The sequence below is a fragment of the Camelus ferus genome, chromosome 7 (genome assembly GCF_009834535.1).
Source record: "Camelus ferus isolate YT-003-E chromosome 7, BCGSAC_Cfer_1.0, whole genome shotgun sequence".
NCBI classification, from domain to species: domain Eukaryota; kingdom Metazoa; phylum Chordata; class Mammalia; order Artiodactyla; family Camelidae; genus Camelus; species Camelus ferus.
This window is the reverse complement of record NC_045702.1, coordinates 36,812,707-36,834,493: the sequence shown is the minus strand read 5'-3', so window position 1 is coordinate 36,834,493 and position 21,787 is coordinate 36,812,707. Positions and strand designations below refer to the sequence as shown.

Here is a 21,787-nt window from a genome sequence, read left to right as displayed (position 1 = left end):
TACCGATGAGCACACTTGGACTAGCACCACGTGAGTCCCCAAAGCCCGTCTGTAGGAGTGGTGCACGTGGGAAACATGCCAGCCTGTGCCCCCTCTTCCCAGTTCTCACCCTGCCAATCAAAGTGGCTTTGCCAGGAGTGGGCATGTTTAAGCTGCACTGGGGTTTGCAGCGTGAACGAGAGGTTCATCTGTCTCCAGATGTCTGAAGGTCCTGCGAGGGTTAGGAGAGATGAGATTTCCGGCTGCCTGCAGATGGCTCTTCCTAGAACAGCGGGCCCCCAGAGGCTGAGGCTCTGTAGTGTGGCTGGTTGGCTGATCACCTGGGGGGATTTTTAAAATAGAGCTTCCTGGGGTACATCCTAGGAGACTCGGGCGAGCAGCCAGGCTTGGGACCCCCTGCGTGGAGAGCAGCGAGGCACCAGATGGGCAGTGGAGAGCTGCTCTCACTTTTAACGATTCTTGGATTCAGCTCTAATGATTACTCTACTGAGCAACTGATTCCCCGGCAGGAAATTGGACCATTTGTGAAGTACATTTCCTCGCTGGATCCCTAAAGTCAGAGTTGATAAATTCCTCTTGCATTTTCCAAAGTGGTTCATTTCTCTCCCAGGGATAGTTACCAGCCAGGACCATCTGGCCATGGGGATTCATCTGGGGTGAAGCATCCCGTCAGGAATAACACTGTCCATGGCCGCTGGGCAGTGTTGAAAGGGGAATGGACAACAGTCACCAATGACCAAATCCCAGAGAGAACACTTCCCAGGCCAACTCAAAGTCAGGTTAAAACTGAGGCAATTAGATAATTAGCTTCAAGGAGCAGTCCCTCCTCTCATTTATCACACATGTATTTGAGGACGGTGGTCTTCCCTGGAGTTTCCTGGTTCACCAGGAGATGCTTTCAGAGCGTCACTGGGTGCCATGCGCTGTGCCAGGTGGGCTGCATAAAGTTGACTCGGGTACAGTCCCTTCCCTTATGGCATCCACTGTTGGCGAGAGGCAGGCCCTTAACATCTAACTGTAAAGGCAGCCTAACTCCTAGAGCAGCATGTATCTGGAGCAGCCCTCCCAGCACGCTCCACCCTTGCCCGGTCTCATTTTCTCCATAGCAGTTGCCACAGAAATGACTGGCTGAGTACTTGCTTATGCCTCATCTTCCCTCTTATAGCATAAGCAACAGGAGAGCAAAGAGCAGACCGTTAGATCCTGCCATCTCTCAGCCACTGGATGTGAGCGCCTCAGGAGGGGCACAAGCGCTGCTCTCTGCAGCTGAGGCCTTCCAGGAGGGGGCTGCCCCAAATCTGGGGCAGATGCTTTGGGAGGAGGTAGCAGCTACAGTGGTTCTCAGACGTTAGCAGGCATCAGGATTACCTGGAGGGCTTGTTAAAACACAGATCGCTGGGCCTCACCCTAGAGTTTCCGATCCAGTGGGTCTAGGATGGGGCCAGAACATTTCTAACAAGTTCCCAGGCGATGCTGATGCTCCTGGGCCCAGGACCACACTTCGAGGGGTGGGGCATCAGTGCAGCCGTCACAACTTACCCAGCGGACAGGTGGAAGGTGACCAGGTAACAGAGGCAGGGAGACTTCTTAAAAGTGACCCAGGTGAGAGGAGATGGGGCTCTGAAACAGGCCACAGCAGTGGGACTGGAAGAAGAAAGGGTGCTCCAGACACACGTGATGATGGGCGGGGCCGGATGCAAAATGGGACACAGGAGGAGAGGCAAGAGTCAGAGCAGCCGGAAGGATGCAAATGCCAGGAACCAGGATGGGCATGGGGTGGGGCAGAGGAATGGCATGTTCCTCTGGGACCTGCTGCTGGGTTTTCACTTCTATAGAGACCTCCAGATGGGAATGTTAAAAAGGAAGTCGAAATACAATTCACAACTCAAGAGGGAAATCTGAGCTGCAGGTATAGATTTGAGGGCCTTTGGGGTAGAGGTGTAAGCTGAAGCCGTGGGGCTGAGTAAGATTAGGTAAGGCTGGCTCATTAAAGAAAGAGCAGTGATGCCCCAGAAGGAAGCCAAGAGACTCGCTTGGAGGGCTGGGCAGAGACAGAGAAGAGTGGGGTGCTCCGAGGTGCATGAAGCAAAGGGACAGGAGGGTGTCCCTGGGAAGGGGCAGTACCAGATGTCAGGGCATCTCAAAAACTGAGCCTGTATCTGAAAAATTCGAGGACCCCTCAAAGTAGCCATCCCCAAGAGGCGGGGTTGCATGTGAGGCGTGAATTAGAGGAACTGGTCCACATACTTTCAAGCCCATAGTTTTTCAACTCCTCATTTCACTTTGCCTGTGCAGTTTTAGTTTTCCTTGATGATAAAGTCACCTTCTGGTTCCATATTGGTGGAACACGCATAAGCGGAAAGAATCTCACCCTGTAGACACACATGGGGCGTAGGAACCATCACGACAGGAGGCGTTTCTTCTCAGAGCAAAACCAAGGTGGACAGTATGGTGGCTCATGGTGAAGCTAGGGGTCAGCTGGTTTTTCTTCAGTTGAAGCATAATTGACTTACAATATTGTATTTGTCTCAGATATACCACATAGTGGTTCGATATTTTTATACGTTATGAAATGATCACCACATTGTCTAGTTACCATTTTTCATCATACAAGTTATTTCACTATTATCAATTAAATTCTGGGGGCAGTTTTTGCACCTCTAAGCTCCGCGGTGGGAAGACAAGACACCATGTATTCATCTTTTTTCCTCTGCATCTGATACTGATGTAGACCCTCGTGGAACTTTGAAACCCCTAGTGTTACAAGAATTAAATGGATTCTGACAACTTGGTTTGAACTATTTGCGGTAAAATGCTGCAAAGAGAGTCGATTGCTGTGAACTGAGTGTCGCCAGGTGATAATTGTGTATCTCATAGGTGGACAGTTTGTTTAATTTGTGGTACCTGTTTTGTCCTCTGGGTCTTTGCAGACCCTGGTTTTTGAGAACACAGGGATGGAATCTGATGAGTCTCTGATGAGTCAGGATCAAGGTTTTCTGGCTCTGCCTGCTGTGAGAACACACACCAACCTGTGCTCTGTCTCCACAGTTCTGTACAGAGCTCAACCAGCCAATCCTGCCCAACATCCGCAAGTGGAAGGGGCCCCGAGGATGCTGGAAGGTCATTGTTTCAGAGACGCCCTCGACTCAGCTCCAGAAGGTACCCTCGTCTGCAGAACTTGGATTTTCTTCCCATTTTCTTTTTCTCCCAATCCTAGACATTTAAATGTTTCCTTTGCCAACATCCTTGGTGTGATTTTGTATTTCTGCCCATTTTTTAGCTGTTTGCCATTCATTTCAAAATGCCCTGGTTCTCGTTTCCTGTTTGGATCGGGAAGGGACTGCCGCCCAGCGGAAATGGGAGTTTGGGTGTTGGGAGGAGAGGAGAAATCCTGTCTGGAACCAAGGCCGCAAGTAGGGTATTTCTGTCCTTTGTGCTCATAATCCCTTCTCCACGGTTCCAGCCTCTGCCAAGTTTGTGGCGAGCCCATGTTCATTGACTGAAAACTTCAGACTCACTTAATTGCGTGTGCACTCTTGGCTTTCAGTGGGAGGAACTGTGCATGTGGAAATGGTCTGTGGGAATTTTCAGCCGATTTTAATTTTGCATGTTCTTTCAGTAGTATCACCCATCTGGGTTTGGGTAAATCTCTGTATATATAGATTTTCACTCTGGCATATCATATTCAAGACCAGTTTTTATTCACTTGAAATGTTCAGTATCAGTGGAGTTGTAGATTTAAAAAAAAAAAACCCTCCTAATTATGAGTGGAAAAAATGTATCATCACATAATTTTTCTATAAATGCAGATGCTATATATTTTTTTCTCTCTAGTATTCCTAATATGCTTGTAAGCACACATGAATGGTGCTTAGCGGAGTGATATTGAGATTTGAGGCTTTTAACTGATAAATGTTTACTGGATTAAAAGTATCCAGTCATTTATTGACAGTAAGCTCTCTTTTTAGCTACTACCTTAAAGTGTGACCTATGTTCCATTTCTCTGGGTTTTGGAGTGTAAATGGTTGCTGTAGGTGGGAGCCAGCGTGCATTCGCAGGAGGCTGGAAATACTGTCAAACTGGAATATATCTGGTCTTTACCACTCAAGTCCACATAAAAATAACAGTAACACCCCTTCCCTTTTTTTTAATAGCACTTTACACATCGGTAGGTTCACAAGGCTCTTAACAGCGCATCTAACACTTCTTACTCATTCACATTCAACAAATCATTAGAAAGGTGACTGCGTAACAGGCACTGTGTTACAAGCCAGATACATACGGTGACACAAACAGACCCAGCCACCCAGCCCAGCCTGTTTTCATTCTTTGCATGTCCGGGGATCCGAACCTGAGCCTGATGGAGCCTGTGGTGGGGACAGGCCGGGTAACCCTACTCCAGGTAGGGTGTCAGGGCTGTTGGAGGACAGCAGGGAGGCCCAATTTCAAGCCACTTAAACCTCTCAGTTCAAGTCCTTCATCTGTAAAACGGGAGCAACTAGCCCTCTCTTCACTCACAGGGCGGCTGTAGGATTTAGAAAGATAACATGCATCGAATGCTTGATTAACAGGCACGGGCGGCAGACAGGCCCGGTGGTGCTGGGCGGGGAGCGGGCGCCTGTCTCAGGTTGCCATGGAGAGTTGTGGGCCAGTGGACAAATCTCCTGGTTTCTCAAAAGGTGTCAATATCTGGATTTTAATGTGAAATTTCCTGAATTTTAAATGTGGGTAGATCATTTTAAAATTATTTTAAACACTGTCTGGATGTAACAAACAATCTGCAAGTCACAAACGTGCCACCTGGACCGCGGACCAGCAGGAGAGACTGTGGCAGCAGCTGCCGTTTCTCCAGTGTCTGAAGGGACATCCAGGTGCCTTCTCCTTGGTCTCCAGCCTCACCCCCTGGTGGAGGGGCGGTCCATACATGAGAACGCTGAGGTCTAGTGAGACACAATGATTTGCCCGGAAGTCATCCAGCTGATGCGAGGTGGGGTTCAGGCCCCGACCCAGCTAGCGCTCTCTGGCTCTAACGCCCCCTCTCCTCTCACCGCCCCACGTTGAGGGCAGCTCTTCTGAATAAGGGCCCACTGAACTGGGGGCTTGGGAAAGGCTCCCAGAAGGATGTGAGGAACCAGTAGTGGAAGAAGCAGCAATGCAAGGCCAGGAAGGCCCAGTCCTGCTGGGAACATAGGCGAGCAGGCGTGCAAGGCAGTGATGAACAGGGAGGTGCCCACCCAGAGGGCCCCTGGGTTTTACAGCAGAGGGTGACCTTAGTGATACTTAAGGTTACTCTGGCACCACCGCTTGGGAAACAGTAAATTGGGGGAAAGAGGGTATCACCCTCTGATCCCAACAGGGCAAATTATATTTCCTTCACTCTACACCTGAGAAAACAGGTTTAGAAAAACACAGCAGCTCCCCAGAGATCCCACCACTAAGTGGCTCAGGCGGTTCTGAGACCCAGCTCTTCTCACTGTTAAACTAGCGCCCCCACGAGTGGGTGGGCAGGTCGATCATTTTAAAATAGAAAGGCGCACAGCAGGCAGAACGCTGTTCCCCCCTTCCCGCCTCTGCCACACACGTGCGGCCGGGACTGAGCTGAAGCTGGTGACTTGGCCAGAGCCCAGAGTCATTTCTCCTTTTGCAACGAGCACTGCTGGCCCCCCGGGTGACATTGCTGATACCCAACTCCTGCACAGAGCCCCCACCGGCCGGACTGGCGGTAGGGGGAGACTTTCCTCTTTCCACAAGGCACCGGGTGGCAGCAGCAGGAAGCAGGCAGATTCAGAGTGGTCCCTCTGATGGCCAGAGACCTTGACCCTGCCACACCACCCTGTCTGTCTGCCCCACTCACTGGCCCTCGCAGCGCACTGCTCTGGGGCTTCAGATCCCCACGTGGGGCCCCATCCACCTGAAGAGGACCCTTGACCGGTTCCAAACCACTGAGACTGTTACTCCTGACCTCTGTTCATCCAGCACATGTTTATTGAATTTCTACTAGGTGCCAGATCCCAGTTGTAAGCAAAACCTCCCCTTGGATTCTCGTATTTGATCCTCAGCATTGCCGCTTACCAGCTATGGGGTTTTAAAGAAGTTACTTAACCTCTCTGAGCAGCTGTCTTCATCTGACAGATGGGAGTGTGAGCAGCTACTTCATGGGGTGTGATGATTAAAAAGATAACTCCGTGCCTAGTCTGGGTCCCCATTCCCGCCCCATCCCCTCAAAAAGGGAAGAGCCCAGGCACCCATGGCAGTATGTGAAGCTCCCTGAAATTGCCGGTCTGGGAAATTGGGTGGGGGGACAAGGAGGAACACGCCGTGGCTTTGGATGTGCTTTTGTCTCGGAAGCAGCCCCTGGGCATGTAATCTCAGGACCCCGAGCAGAGCTTGCTGCTTCCCCATCGTCTCCTCCTGGGCTCACCTGCCTCTTCCCCAGCTCAGGGCTGAGCCCTGCCACCAGACAGACCCCCCCCCCCAACACTAACCCTCGTCTTCTCCTGCAGGGGCCCGGGTTTGCAGGATTCCTGTGGGACACGGCGGCCGGGGTGGAGCTGAGAGACGCCGCCTGGCAGGAGAGCTCGCCTGGCAACGGGCACGGGAAGCCCATGGGTCCCAGCCCGTACCTTGCGAGGTTCAAGGTACCGCTCATGTCGCCGTGAAGAGCCACTCCATCTGAAAAAGGAAAAAAGGCCCTTTCTGAACTGTGAGCTGGAGAAGCTCATCTTTTGCCTTGGTTTTGTTCTCTCTCTGGGCTGGGGCAGCACACCCTCCTGGGGTTCCCTTGGCTGGGGACCATGTCCAGAGCAAGAATGAGAGAGATTTGGCGGATCTGTAGCTCTGGTCACTTTGACATGCGGGCGGGAAGGAGATCAGGTGGCTGCTGCCCAAACCTGACCCATATCAGAATCACCCGGAGAGATTCTTAAGATCAGGGGTTCCTGGACCCTGCCCCGGACACACAGAATGTCTGGGTTTCAAGCTTCAATGCTTTTTCAGTTTTCCCTGCACGGGGGTTAACGAGGCTGGGCATTTGGGACTCACTGGATTAGAGGGCAACTGAACTTCTCTGGTAAGAGAGGGGAGACTCTGAAGGGGTCATTTGGGCTTGAAAGGGGCTCAGAAGGAGCTTCTGGGCAGTGGAGCCAGGGAAGCCCTATGACTGACACCTCCAGACAAGCCCTGTCTCACCAGAGTCCGGAGCAGCAAGCAGCCAGATCTGCGCTCTCTCTCTGATTTCCCCAGACATCCCTGGGAAATATTAATAAACAGCAAGCAGTCAGAAGCTGGGCAGCAAGAGCAAGAAGAAGCCAGCAGCAAAACAGATCAGCAAGTCAGCAGTTGGCCTTATCCCTGTGAAGTCACAAGATCAGGCAGTGGTCCCTGGTGCTGATGTGGAATTCAGCCAGATATCACTGTTAATACCAGTATCGCCTCCACACTGGATCCCTTTTCTCTGTAAAGTGGCTGTAATGGTTTTGGCCAAGCAAGCCAACAGGCAGAACCAGCCAGTGACTCTAAGAGGCAGGCTGTTTTTAATGGCCAATGAAAAATGCTGTCGGGTCACGAAATATTGGCCAAGGCCTCCAAATGAAGCGATCACCTCGACAGACGCACAGCCTGCTGCACTTCATGGCACGTCGCAGGCCAGACAAGTGGTAGGAGCAGAGATGCGGCTCACCTCTCCACACTGGGTTTTCCTGCCCACAGCCTTAAGGTGGTTCCCCCACGGTCAGAGCCACAGCTGCAGAGAGAGCCCTCCACCCTCCCGGCTGGGCGGTGGTGCTGGCACATCTGTAAGACAGAACTGGCAGCCTCCACTTCCTGGGGGCTCCCCCTGCACCCCGCTGCTTCCTGGCAGCATTTACTCTTTGTTGCCATGACAAACGGAAGGGCAGGTTGCTAAACTCTGAGCAGCTGAGCAATGCTGCGGTGCTTGAGGACTGACCTCCACTTCGCGCTTCCGCACCTGTGCACCACGGCCACCCCTGGGGACGCGGCACAGGCATAGCCTGCGCTGCTAGGGTCCGGCTGGCTGTCATTCTCGACATGTTTGAAATCGGGTGAAAGTGCGCATCAGGGCATAGTGGTCTCTGGTGGGAGAAGAACACGTAGGGGTGGGCGGTGGGGAAGGAGGAGGGTCCCAGCAGTGGGTCCTGGCAGGGAATGGCAGGCTGGCCCTTTGCCTAAGAGCCCCAGGTCTTTGGTAACAACCAGCCGCTAGACCCCTGCTTCCCCCTTTTTAGTTGCTTAGAAGAGAAAAAGCAAAAAACAAAAATTTGACATTTCCAGATGTGCCCAATTTTCCAGGCCTAGGAGGAGCAGGTGCGATGTCGGGGTGCACTGACAGAACAAGATAGGTCTCCATCCTGCAGGGGGGTCAGAAAACCCTTCCGGTGCCCATCTCCCAGGGTGCGCCAGCCTCTGTGCTCAGCGCTGGGCATGAAGCTGTGTGTGAGTCAGGTAAAGCGGGAAGTAAGAGCATCGCGCCTGTCCTTGATGTGTCCTTTCCTCTTGCCCAGGTGGGAAGTAATGACTTGATCCTTGTGAACCTTCACCTGGCAGCCCTGACCCTCCCAGGGAGCGAGAACCCGAGCAGGAATCACAGCGACAGCCACCACTGGGCCAGCTTCGTGCAGACCTTGCAAGAAACCCTGAAAGGTAGGAGGCTGTCTTTCTCAGCTCCCACTTCTGCAGGGCAGGAGTTGTAGAAGGGGTTGCCTCTTCTGGGTGTCTCTCCGTCCGATCCCTTCATCTGGCCGTCTGTCCAGTGGGCAGCAAAGCCCAGGAAACCACCACACTCCCTGCATCTCAGGGAGCCCAGCTGCCCTGGACATGCTGACAGCTTGTCTTCGTGAGTCTAGCACACGGGTTCCATGGTGTCAGCTTTGTGGCTTTTCAGCCTCTGTTTGATGGAAAGGATTCAGTGATGACACCCTCCCCGGTGACAGCTCATCGTGGGTCAGCTGCCCTGGGTGTGCTGCCTGCCCATCTGCACGTGCTCTTCTTGTGAAGGAGGAGAAGTTGATGACAAGGGTAGGAAAGTCTGGTCGAGCAGTGAGTTGCATTTTTCTCTCTGGTGGGATGCAGACCTTACCGAAGGAGCCTTGAAGCTGACGGGAAAGCTGGATTTTAATCTCAGCTCTTTCTGTAGGACATCAGGCAAGTTACTACCCCTTCAAGCTCTGTCTAACGGGGGACGGACAGTGGTGACCTGATAGGGTGCTCAGGGGGCTTGGTGACTGTCTGAGGAAGTGCCCAGCACATAGTAGGCACTCACCGAACATGAATTGACTCAAAGAAAAAAAAGCCACTGGGTTTACGAAAACATAGAAAAGAGCTGAACTTTAGAAGAAAGGTGGGCTGTCTGTTTTCTGGGCTCTGCCCCCGATAACACGGAAGGTTTTCTGTGCACGGTTTACGAGAAAGAAAACTTGACATGGCCGTAAAGATAGGGACGTGTGTGACTGGGTTTGGTTTTTCAAAGCTTCTCTAGATGAGGGTTCACAGCTGGAGGCTGGAATTCTCTTCCATAAACTAGAGTCTTAACCAGTGTTCTCTAGCTTGCTCAGCATTTTTTTTCCTTGTTAAGTTGGCCCCTCACAATGGGCTTATGAAGATTTGGCTATAAAAATAATTCAGTCAGACTGCAAAGTTACATTTTGAAAAGACTTTTTATTGTGGTAAAATGCGTATAACATGAAACTTACCATCTTAACCATTTTTAAGCCTCAGGTCAGTTATATTAAGCACATTTACATTGTTTTACAACCATCACCACCATCCATCTCTAGAATTTTTTCGTCTCCCCAAACTAAAACTGCACCCATTAAACAAAAAGTCCCCATACCTCCTTCTCTGGGTCCCTGAGCATCTCCATTCGACTTGCTGTTTCTATGAATTTGACCACTCTGGGTATCTCCTGTGAGCGGAATCTTACAAAATTTGTCCTTTTGTTTCTGGCTTATTTCACTTAATGTTACATCTTCATGGTTTGTACTATGTGTCAGAATTTCCTTTCTTTTTAAGGCCAAATACTATTCTGTTTATTGATCGATGGACACTAGGGTTGTTTCCATCTTTGGGCTGCTGTGAACATTCATATGCAAGTTACATTTTGAACCAGGATGTGCTGTGACCGGCATTCTCCTTAAATTATGAGTCTTCGGGCTAAGATAGTGTCAGAAAGATGTTTAAGCTGAGATATTTCATCCAAGGAGCAACTATGTGGGAAATTGTTCACCTGCAGTCTCCAGCCTAAAAAGGCTGACTTGATAGCTTTTCAGATCCATGCACGTTTCTCTTATTTTCAATCTCAAGGTTTTCCTTTTCATGGAAGCAGAAAGGAAAGATGCCAGTCTCTAGCTTCTCTGATAACCTTAGGCTCTCTCTGTTTTGTTTTGTTTTTTTTTTCCTCCCTGATATCCAGGGAGTGGTCAGGTTTTTGTTAGCAAACCTAGGCAGGTTATGTTCCAAACTGCCAGGGGACTATCGACCCACAGCCTGGCTTGGCCTTGACACACCCATGTACGGACAGTGACTCATGCTTCTGGGTCCCCCTGCGTGTAACTAAGGTCCAGTTCATTGTTAACTGGTGACGCGGCAGACCCAGGATTCAGGAAGTGCCACAGCCTGTCCAGGGGGCAACACGGGTGAATCGATGAGCAGAGGCGGTTCAGCTAAAACAAAGACTAAGCCTATATTCCACGGGCTTCTTTCTGTCAGAGCAAACAGAGCCGACTTGATTAGTAAACTCTGGGCTTTTCTGCCTTTGTCTGGAATGTGCACCCAGGTTGACGTCAGCTGGGGTGTGCCCGTCCTCTGATGGAATTCTCTTCTTTCACACCCCCCGGGGGGCCTGCTCTGTGAACTCAGCAAAAGGGACACGGGGTGCAGTCATCCTTGACATCTGGGGGGGAACCTTCCTTCCCCCCGTGGGGACCTGCTCCTGCTGTTTTCACTGGCATTTTATAAATCCTGAGACTCAGAGCACATCAGCCCCAAGCAGTCTCCTCTCACTCCCAGAAACCAAGATGAGTAAGGCACCCACCCCGGTGGACAGCCTTCTAGGAGAATTCAGGTCCCCGCACATCTGGGGACTCTCAGGCAAGGACTGTCTCCATGTTATCACCCAACTGATTTAACCGAAAGAAAAAACCTCAATGTGCCTGTTCAAAAAGAGCTGTTATTTTCATCCCTAAAGTTACACAGCGCTCGGCTCATTGACCCTCGACACCTGCATCTCCCCTGGCTTCAGAAGTGTCTTTTACGGCTCACACTTCTTCAGATCTGCACCCCAGTGAAAACCTCCCTGCCACATGGGAACCTCCTGCCTCGGACTTTCTTAACTTCAGTTTTCCTTGATAGTCGATAAAGGCAGCACCTTTTCCTTCTTTCCTTTCAAAATTACACTGCACCCTAATTCCGAGGTTTTCCCCTCACTTTTTTTCCCCGTCACCTTGTTCACTGTTTCTTCCACATGTGTCTATCAAGCGTCTGCCGGGCAGCAGGCGCTGTTCCAGGCACACAGGGCTTTTCCATCCTTGCTCTTTGCTAAGAGCCCTGGATTTGAGTGCTGGCTCGGTGACCCTGGGCAAGCCTTTCCACCTCTCGGAGCCTCAGCCTCTTACCTGCACAGAGGGTCCAGTGCACAGTGAGGGCTCAGTGAATGGTCATTAACACTGGCCACAGATGAGTTGTTATTAATGTTATTCTCAAGTTAGTTTTGCTATTTGGAAGGAGGCACTGATTTCTCAAGACCACGTGGTTGGGCTCACCCTGCTTTGGGTGCCAAGGTTGTTAGGATCTAGCATGAGGGGCTAAATCTCTGTGGACCACACAAATGGCTGCAGGGAAGGCTTCCTTCCCCTCCGCTTCTGTTCCTCCCGCCCCTCGGTGGAGGGCGTCACGTGCAGTGAACGAGCTCCCTCTGCTGGTGGCGTGTGTCCTTCCACTTTAGATTTCTTTCCCTCCAGCCATTGTTACTGAAGCATGTTCGTGTCCAGGAAAAAGATTTGCTGAGTGTCTCAGATGCATTTGGCCTTCGTTTATGAACTGCTTTCCTTAAAGCTTCCCTTGCAAGATGAGACAGAAATGCCGCTCCCTGTGATAACGTGGCTCCCCTGAAGGGACCCTGGAGACAGGCCATGATGGTCAGGCAGTCCATGCAAATCCCAGGGAGCCTCGCTTGGGCCCACTGTCCTTTCTGCTCACTTTGGAAAATACTTCATCACTATCCCACTCACTCTAGTAAATCAAACTATGAGAGAAATATTGAAGATACTTTAAAGAGAAAAGCTTTCCACTTTGGCCCTGTGTTAGTGTGCTCAGGCTGCGGTCACAAAATATCACGGTCCAGGTGGCTTAAACAAAAGGAGGTTACTTTCTCGCAGTTCTGGAGGCCGGAAAGTCCATGGTCAAGGTGTCGGCAGATTTGGTTTCTTCTGAGGCCTCTCTCCTTTCCTTGTGGATGGCTTTCTTCTCCCTGTGTTCCCATGATCTTCCCTCTGTGCTCGATAAATGTTTGTTGAGATTTTGTTAAATACCTGAGCAGGACCCTTAGGCCTTTTTGTGCTGTGAGATTTGGAGCCCATGAGTTGGAGCAGGGGTGATCTCTCCATCACACTGACCCCCATTTCCAGATGTGTCACTAATCTGTTCTTAAGTTTGGGAGGGGGTTGGCACAAGGAGTTTGGAAAAATTGGGAGAATAAGAACCATCTGTAGTCCTAACCTGAAGAGTCAAATCAGACAGCCACGATCCCACTTAAATGGGCTGTGGTCAGTGTTGGGTTCATTTCTCACCTCCTCTTAAACTCCTGATTTTCTTTCTTTCACTTCCAGGAGAAAAAGACGTGATCGTTTTAGGGGACTTCGGCCAGGGGCCAGACAGCACTGACTATGATATTCTGAGGAAAGAAAAATTCTACCCCCTGATCCCCGCACACACCTTCACCAACATCAGCACCAAGAATCCTCAAGGTTCAAAGACTCTGGACAACATCTGGATCAGTAAAAGCTTGAAGAAGGTTTTCACAGGTAAACACAAGTCGCTCGTCCTTCCTCCTGCTCCGAAATGGAGTAGAATGCACCTGTCTGAGCTGACGGTTCCGGATCACTTGGTTTGAGCAAGAGCCAGGAGTTGCCTTCCCAGGCATTTACTGGCTTATCATCTAGGTGACTGTATCATTATCATTCAAACAGAGTCACATTTAAGAGTGAAGGGGTGTGAAAAATAATTAAAGGGCATTCACTGATGTACCACAGGGGCAATGCCAGTGTGTCCTGGGCAGCATCCCCAGATTCCGAGATGAGCTGCTAATGTAGCCTAATTTTAAGGACACTTAGTCATTCAGCAAACACTCCTCCAGACCTGTCATGTTCAGCTGCTGTGTTGTGGCCTGAGGTTTACTGACTCACCGTCGGTGCCCTGAGGAGCAGTGGTTAGGGGTGAGCTGACAGGATGGGAGAAGTGCTTTAAACAGGACTCCTCCAGGACCAGGGTGTGGTGGGTGAGCTCAGCCCTGAAAAGCAGTCCCCCCCATAGCAGTCACTTGCTGAGCAGACTTTGGATCAGAAAACAGAAATATAGACGCATTGGTAGGGTCTTTTGATGAAAGACAAGAACAGGTGTTCTCAGTCCTGCCTGGAAGCTTCACTAATGCCAATGGATGCAGAGTATACTTCAGCGAGACATTTAAGAATGTTTTAAGTACTAATGCTGGGGTCCCACTGTGAGACCCCGACATGCCGCAGAGACTTAGATCCTCAGGACTAGAATTTCCCGTCCTGGGCACCGGTTTCCTGTTGGACTGTGTCATGGGAGGATCCAGAGGATGAAGAAGGTGGGTCTCAAGAGGAGTGACAGTCATCAAACTAGGTGAGATGCAGTGTGCAAAAATGGCCTGCTGGCCAGACAGAGGCCGGGGCTGCAAGGAGGCGCTAGTGGAAGGCAGTGCTCTCACCATGGGAGCTGGGGAGCCTGAGAACACTGGGTTGTAGGGAAGTTAGAAATCACTTCCTCTGTCCCCTTGCTGTTAAGCTTTTTAGGGGTAGTTTCAGTGCTTAAATGGTAAACCCTCACTTGCTGAGAAAATCAAATAGGCTGAGACAGCGCATTTGCACAGACAAGCCAGGCTGAGTCTCCTCAGGGAGCCCAGGTGTGCAGCCACCTGCCAGCCTGGGACACCCCGCCCTCACATCCCCCATCTCCTATATCCTGACCTCTGGTTTCTTTTCCCTCTGCCTTCAGGTCACTGGGCTGTCGTGAGAGAGGGCCTCACGAACCCTTGGATTCCAGATAACTGGTCCTGGGGCGGAGTGGCTTCCGAACACTGCCCCGTGCTGGCGGAGTTTTACACGGAGAAGGACTGGAACAGGAAGGAAGGCGCCCGCAACGGCAGCGGGGTCACCCTGGAGCGAAGTGAAGCCAACATTAAGCACGAGCGGTGATGACACTGAACCGGGTTTCCACCCTCGGACCCCGGAGGCCAGGAGCTCCCCCTCCCCGGTGAAGATGCAGAGCGCCCGGAACTGCCTTTTTATCTTCATTCTGATCGCGTCCTCGCCCGGGCCTGGACCCGCCTGCCGTCTTGGCGGATGTGTTTGGACCTCTGGCAGGGGCGGGAGCACGTTGGGCCCTTGAAGTGCTGGATGGTCAGATCAGAAGCCCAGCAGAGAACGGAAATGTGTGCCATCTGCGATTGCCGCCAATCTCAGCCGACCGGCTGGCCACGCCCGCCGCCTGGACCGCAGCCCGGAGAGGAGCAGCGGCGGCCGAGCGGCAGAGTGGGAGATGCCCGGCTGCCGGAACCTCCTCTCTGACCACCAGTCTGCGACGTTCCGGCTGCAAATCACATAAAGCTTTTAACTTGAGCAGTCTTCTCAAATATTTTGAGTGGTGGCTTTTAGTTTTGTTTTGAAAAAATAAACAGAGATGAACCAGCCTGGCTGCAGTGAGAGCCCGGGGACAGTTCCCTTGCCGTGTGTGCTTTGTGCTCCCTTCGGATGCCCCTGGAGGGCTGTGGCCTGAGGGGTCCCGAACACAACGCGTGCCCCCGCACCCCAGCCCCCAGGAGCCTGCTTCCTTTACATCCCGCCTTGAAACCTTGCAGAGGTGTCTGTCACTGCCGCGTAGACCCCCTGAGACCTCTCTGAAATCTCAAATCATCTCCTGCCTCCCAGAGCGCGCATCTTCTGACTTTTGGTCAGATCGTCTGTTATTCGTGTTATTACATTTGTGCCTCCAGATCCAGTGCAGGTTCCCTTGTGCTGGGGGAGAATTCCATCAGAACGATGTCCTTTCCTCCCTCCCTCCCTCCGTCCCTCCCCACTCCACCCCCTTTCCGTGTCCCCGCCCTCCCAGCCTCTAGCCCAGAGCCTCCCTCTGCTGCTTCTGAGGAATAGCTGTTGATTCTGGACCCACAGGGAGCCTGGGAGCACTGGGGGAGGGAGGGTCCTTCTTTGTCGGTGGGTGTTGGGGGCCGGAAGCACGTGTTAACTGCCACCAGGCACCCTTCCCTTCCTTGCGTTGGGTTCTCACTGAGGTCCCTGTGAGACCAAGATGATGATGCCCATTTCACAGCCGAGGAAACTGAGGCTGAGAGAGCTTCACATGAAGGTCACTCAACTAGTAAGTAAATAGACAAGATCCACACTCAATCCAAAGTGCATGCCTATGTGTCAACCCTGTGCTGCCAGCAGTAGTGTGTCAGAGAGAATCAACACAGAGAGTGAACATGTGAGTCGTGACCCGGCTCCTTACAGTTTACCACGGACTCTGAGGGCTTAGCCCTCCTCCAGCGCTGAACACAGCATGGACCACCAGCATCACGCTGTGGGAACCCAGGGACGTGATGGCCTGTTTTCCACCAAAGGCCACCTTTGGGGCCACCTGGCTCCAAGGAGCATCACTGGTCATTGGCATAAGAAGGAAGTCCTTTTTGGGGGCTCCAGGTGTACCTGGGTGTCAGCCACGCCCACTCTGAGGGAGTGTCTCTCCAGTGGGAGGGTGAGTGGCACCTGGAGGCACGGAACCTGTGAGGGCTAAGCCTTGACCCAAAGCAGCTGAGTTAGAGTGAAAAGTCATGGCAGGTTGGAAAGGGTGCTTCCCCGTTGAGCTGACTCATCTAAAGATAAAACCTCCACCTGCATTCACCAGCCAGCTGCCCCGATTCCTTGCAGCCAGATTTCTGCCCCAAAACTGGGGGAAGAAAAGACTCCTCAACTGTGAAGAGGTAAAAGAAATTCAGTTGAATGACCTTTGTGACAGTCATTTGGTTTGAGCCAGAGGCTGGGGAGCTGCACTACAGTGACCACACCTCACAGTCAGGGTGGGCTCGGCCTCTTTGCTTCTGACATCCAGGGCCGGCTCGGGGAGCCTGGCCACAGGGGCCGCTGGTCTTGCTCTGGGCGCAGCCCTCATGAGTTTTCTTTTTGGATCTTTTGTTTGTGTTTTGTTTTGTTTAGTTGTCATTGTCTTTAATTAATAGACTTTATTTTTAAGAGTAGTTTTAGGTTTATGGAAAACTTGAGCAGAAAGTAGACCCCCAAACCCTGTACAGTTTCCCTTATTACTAATGTCTTGCATTAATGTGGTACATGTGTTAACCATCGATGAATTAATATCGGTATATTATTAACTAAAGCTGTAGTTTACACGAGCGCTCACTCTTTGTACTCCATGTGGGTTCTGACAAAAGCATAATGACATCTGTCCACCTCACAGCGCATGCAGAGTAGTTTCTCTGATCTAAATATCCCCTGTACTCCACCTGTTCATCCCTCCCCCTCCCCCGGCAACCAGTGATCTTTCTACGTCTCCCTAATTTTGCCTTTTCCAGAATGTCATGTAGTTGGAAGCATACGTACGTAGCCTTTTCAGACTGGCTTTTTCATGTAACAACCTGCCTTTAAGTTGCCTCTGTGTCTTTCCAGGACCTGAGAGCTCACTTCTTGTTATTGCTGAATAATGTTCCATTGTATGGAATTTTTCTGCTGGGCGTTCAGATTGTTTCTAAGCCCCTGCCCTTCTCCAGAGTTTTCTCCCACTTCCTCTCCCCAAATACAGCATCTGTCTCCGATTCTCCCCTCCCCATTCTTTCCTTTCTTCTCCTGCTATCAGGATTGTCCAGGAAGAGGCCCAACTGTGGATCCACTTTGTCAGAGAAGCCAAGGCATGTCCCCTGATGCTGAGCTGGGTTTCTGGAAGGAGGTGGGGCATGGGGAATTAAGTGCTAGGGAAGCCCTGAGAGCCCCCAGCTGCCCCTTCCCCCTGCCCCAATGGAACCTTTGTCTCCTGTGCGCTGCCCCGCAGGAGACCCTGTGATGTGAGAGCCCAGCCATTGTGCAGGAGCCCATCAGAGGCCCGCAGCCATGTAGCTCAGTCCTGCTGCCCCAGCCGTACCCTGTAACAGACTTAGCCCTCCTGAGCCTCAAATAACGGGGCCCATGCTGTGACTCCCTCACATCTGCTCTGGGGATGTCGGGGGGAGCAAAACAAGTGGGGTCCTTGGTAGAGGGCTGCGTTCTTCCAAAGCCAGAGAGATGTCACTTTCTTCTTTGTGTTTCTCTGGGCCTGATGGTTGGAGTTCTCCTCCAGTGCAGATACCTCGTCCCACTCGAGAGCCCAGACACCCGGGCTGTCAGAGTCTGTGTCATCACCCACCCTGGCCGACGTCCCCACCACCTGTGGATGGGAGGTAAGTGCACCTCGCCTGAGGCCACCACGGAGTTTGCTTTCGGAGCAAAGGAATTAATGGCTGCAACACCACTCGCTCATCTTGCACTGGCTCCCATCCTCACATGATCCTTGTCCTCTCTTCATGGCTCCTTTAAGCACTTCACACATTTTTTGCATTTGAGCTATAGTTTATTTATAGTGTTGTGTTAGTTTCAAGTGTATAGCAAAGTGATTCAGTTATGTATACATACATATATTCTTGTTTCAGATTCTTTTCCAGTATAGGTTATTACAAGCTATAGTTCCCTGTAAGCACTTTATATTTTTAACTGCTTTATTCCTCGAAAGAGTCCGATAAAGTTGGTACTGTTATCAGTCATGGATTCCTTTTACAGATGAGGAAACTGAGGCATGGAGAAGATAAGAGTCGAGGGCCATCAACCAGGAGTGGCAGAGATGATGGGAGCTAGGCCATCCGGTGCCCACATCACACGATCGCCACCACGCTCGGTTTTGGAGTCTGCTCACTGCTTCCACTAAGCCTGAGCTGGACGCAGACTCAGTGCAGATGCATAGTAGGGGTGCTAATCACCCGAGGACCCCAGGAGTGAGGTCATTGCTCTGTGGTCGCAAGCCCAGGGTTTGGAGTCAGCGGATCTGGCCACTGAGTCCCGGCTCTGCCGTGTCTGAGCAGCTGGTCCTGCACATTCTTCTTGTCTGGCTGAGTATCAGTTTTCTTCTCTGTTAAATAAAGATAGAAGCCCCCAGGGTTGTAAATAGTTAATATCATCTATAAAGTTCTTAGCACACTGTCTGAGCACAGGGCGCAACTCCAGGGAGAGCTCTGGTCACATGGTGTGAACTCAATCAGCAGCAGAATTTTTAAATTATTTTAAATGATTTAGTGTTGTTTATATTTTATTCCCAGATTCTGTCTGTTCTGCTCAACTGGAATATGAGCTTTGTGGTTTCCCAACAGTCTGTCATCCTGAACTGAACACTGGTGTAACTGGGCCCTTGGAAATCAGGACCCCCACCCAGGGAAGACTGTCACACGGACACATTTCACTGAAAAAGACCCAAAGTCTTGATCAGGGTCCAAGACTGCCTGCCCCTCGCAGCTGCCCCTGGTGGAGAAACTAGGCAGGACACTCCATGCATCATCTCCCAGGGACGACACCTGGGACTTGTTTTGTTTGAGTTGACAGGTGGTAGCAGACGGACTCCAGGCTCTCAGAAGGAATGGGCATAGCATCTTACGTGGCATCATCGCTGGGCTAACGATGGGGACATTTAGCCTTTGAAAGTCTCCCTTCCAAGCCATGCGGAGTGATGGAGCCTTTCCCCAGCAAAGCGCCAGGCTAGGGAAGCAGCTGCCTGGCCCACTGCCAGCTCCCGCCTCTGAGGCGCTTCCCCGCCCACCCGTGCGCCTTTAGCCCAGAGGCAGGATTTTCATCAAACTTATAGAATTAAAAGCTCAAGTTTTCTAGAAGCTTTAAGATGAATAATCGGATGGTCTACCTCTTCCCCTCCCCCCTGAGCAGTAAATATGAGAAGACTGAGTAGAGCTTAAAATCCAAAGGCTACTTAAATTTACAAATTGTGGATAGTTGTTGAAGCTGGGTGGTGGGAACACAGGGGTCCGTTTACTCTTCTTTCTACTTTAGTGTGTTTGAAACTTTTGTGTGTAATCACAATGAAATAAATGCACAAATAGTCAAAAGCCCAAGCAAAAAAATAAATAAATAAAAGACATTAAAACACTCAGATGTCAGACTCCAAAGGCCTTCTTTTAAAAGTTCTTTAGGGGAGAGGTTCATAATTAAGAGCAAACACAGAAAAACTTGTATGGCAGAGATATAAAGCGCTGTCTTATTAGAGGAAGAGAGTATGTTTTCACCTGGGGGCAGATCTGAGGTCTTCCTGGGGGCGGTGTCCCTAAGCTTAATCTTGAATGGGCAGGACTGGGGATGCAGGGGGTGAGCAGGAGATGGCATTCAGGGCAGGGGGTACTGAGGGCAAGGGTGCAGGGGAGGGAAGGGTTCCATATAGGTCACTCTGGCAAGAGTTTATGATGTGTTGAGAGAAGAAGACCAAACAGAGCCAGAGGCCAGATTTTAAAAGTCAGTGGGCTAAGGAGCTGGGAGGCTGTTCCGCAGGATTTGTGCGAAGCAGAGGCTGCAGCAGCAGTGCGCGGGGAGTCTGGCGAGGAAAGTGCAGGTCATCACACTGGTCCTGGAGGAAGCAATGAAGCCGGGAGCGGAGCAGTGGCGGGCATGGAGGGGCGGGGACCAGAGGTGGGCTCTAGGGGGCAATGTTAAGTGGTAGGAGGGCATGAGTTCCAGTCCTGTCTTTGCCCTGACCAGCTGCGGGCAACCACTGGGGTACATGGCTGGACCCTAATGAGCTCCTTGGAGCTGGAGCCACATCTGTCTGGGGTAATCCTTGAGCTGACTTACCTGGAAAGGGGGTGATTTTATCCATTTCAGGGATGTCGTGAGGCAGAACTGAGGTCGGGTTTTAAGGCACCACATGTGAAGCCTGGAGCACAGCAGTGCTGGCACAGAGCAGAGCCAGTGCCTGTGGGCAGATTGTGGCTTCTCGCAGGGTCTCACCCTGCAAATCCCAAGGTCACATTGAGGTTTCCAAGAACTTGATCTTTGTCAGGTTAAGAGAAAAACCAGGACAAGGACCAGGTTTGGGGAAAGATACTGAGCTATGTTGTGAACAAGTTGAGCTCCGGTGGCTGTAAGACAAGGTCTAGGTCATTGGAACTGGGCAGGGAAAGCTGCCCTTCCAGAGGCTTCCATGCCTGGGCTCCTGTGCTCCCATCAAGGCCGGGACACCCCTCCATGAGGACACACATTGTCTCAGGATGCCTTGGTTTCAGGCCTGACTACCAGGCCAGACTGTTCTCATCTAGAGAAGCTGGAGAACTCTGGCCCACTCTTGAAGATAATGATCATGATCATCACAATGACTCAGATGGTTTATCGAGGGCAGGGGTCCTGTTACCCAGTATAATGGATTGAATTACGTTCCCCCCAAAAATGTGTTGAAGTCCTAACCCCTCTACCTCAGAATGTGACCCAAGATGGAAATAGGGTCATTGCAGAGGTAATTGGTTAAGATGAGGTCACACTGGAGTAGAGTGGGCCCTTTGTCCAGTATGCCTGGGGTCCTTATACGAAGAGAAGATAGAAACACGCAGGGAGGAACCCACATGATGGTGGAGGCAGAGAATGGAGTGATGCATCTATAAGCCAAGAATTCCAACAGCAGAAGCAGAGGCAAGAAAGGATGCTCCTTACAGGTTTCAGAGGGTGCACGGCCCTGATGACTCCGTGATTTGGAACTTCTAGCCTCCAGAACTATGAGATGATACATTTCTGTTGCCTTAGGCTGCCCAGTTGGTGGTACTCTGTGACAGCGTTCTCAGGAAAAAACTATAGTCATCTCTGTATCTCCAGAACCTGGCACCTCACAGCATTTGAGGAGTGAGCGAATAAATGAAGCTTAGGGAGGGATGGCGGGGGGTGGCGTGAGCAGAAAGCAGCAATGTGGGGTGAGACAAGAGAACGACTCAGCCCTGCGTGTCCAGTGGAACGGACTGTGCTCACCTCCCCTAGGAAGGCTCTGTGGCCAAGAATGGCAGCAGATGGGCTGAGGGGAGGCACCAGGGCAGGCCTTGTCACCAGGGCAGATCCTGAGGGGCAGGGAGAGGCCAGAGAGCCTAGAAGCCCCTGGAGGTGACCAGTGAAGCGGGTTTCTCACCTCAAGTGTATGCCCTCTCCTCCCCTGCTCCTCCCCACACTCACTCCCACTCTCTGCAGTATCTGCATTCGAGCCAAGGCGCTCTTCCCCCGACGCTGATCTGGCCCTGGGGAGCAGACCCCTGGAATGGTCCCAGGAGGAGCTGGAGCCCAGCAAGGCAGGGGGTACTGGTGGGATGAGAGGGAGGGAGGTGCTGAGTGGCACCAAGAGCTCAGCTGGAATACGTGTTATAGGCCCAGGCTCCTGTTTAAATCCATCTAAAACTTACTATTAATGTGACTTGGAGCAAGTTACTTGACCTTCCCTGAGCCTGTTTCCATATCTAAAAAATGGGGCT

The 21,787-nt window shown here is 51.4% G+C and overlaps 2 protein-coding genes across 3 annotated transcripts in view; one reads left to right on the top strand and one right to left on the bottom strand.

Annotated features, from left to right (window-relative positions):
- EEPD1 (endonuclease/exonuclease/phosphatase family domain containing 1) overlaps positions 1-19,439 on the top strand; it is a 104,490-nt gene extending 85,051 nt beyond the window's left edge. For both annotated transcript variants that reach the window (XM_006191545.3, XM_032483719.1), the window contains exons 4-9: positions 3,049-3,159; positions 6,504-6,638; positions 8,520-8,658; positions 12,840-13,034; positions 14,248-17,695; positions 18,605-19,439. In XM_006191545.3, coding sequence (XP_006191607.2) covers positions 3,049-3,159; positions 6,504-6,638; positions 8,520-8,658; positions 12,840-13,034; positions 14,248-14,447 — 780 coding nt within the window. In that variant the 3' untranslated portion in view covers positions 14,448-17,695; positions 18,605-19,439. The remainder of the gene's footprint in view (positions 1-3,048; positions 3,160-6,503; positions 6,639-8,519; positions 8,659-12,839; positions 13,035-14,247; positions 17,696-18,604) is intronic.
- The window catches only part of KIAA0895 (KIAA0895 ortholog), a 25,726-nt gene continuing 18,596 nt past the window's right edge, over positions 14,658-21,787 (bottom strand). The window contains 2 exon segments of the mRNA XM_032482950.1: positions 14,658-14,841; positions 15,767-15,956. Of these exon segments, the coding sequence (XP_032338841.1) occupies positions 14,658-14,841; positions 15,767-15,956 (374 nt within the window).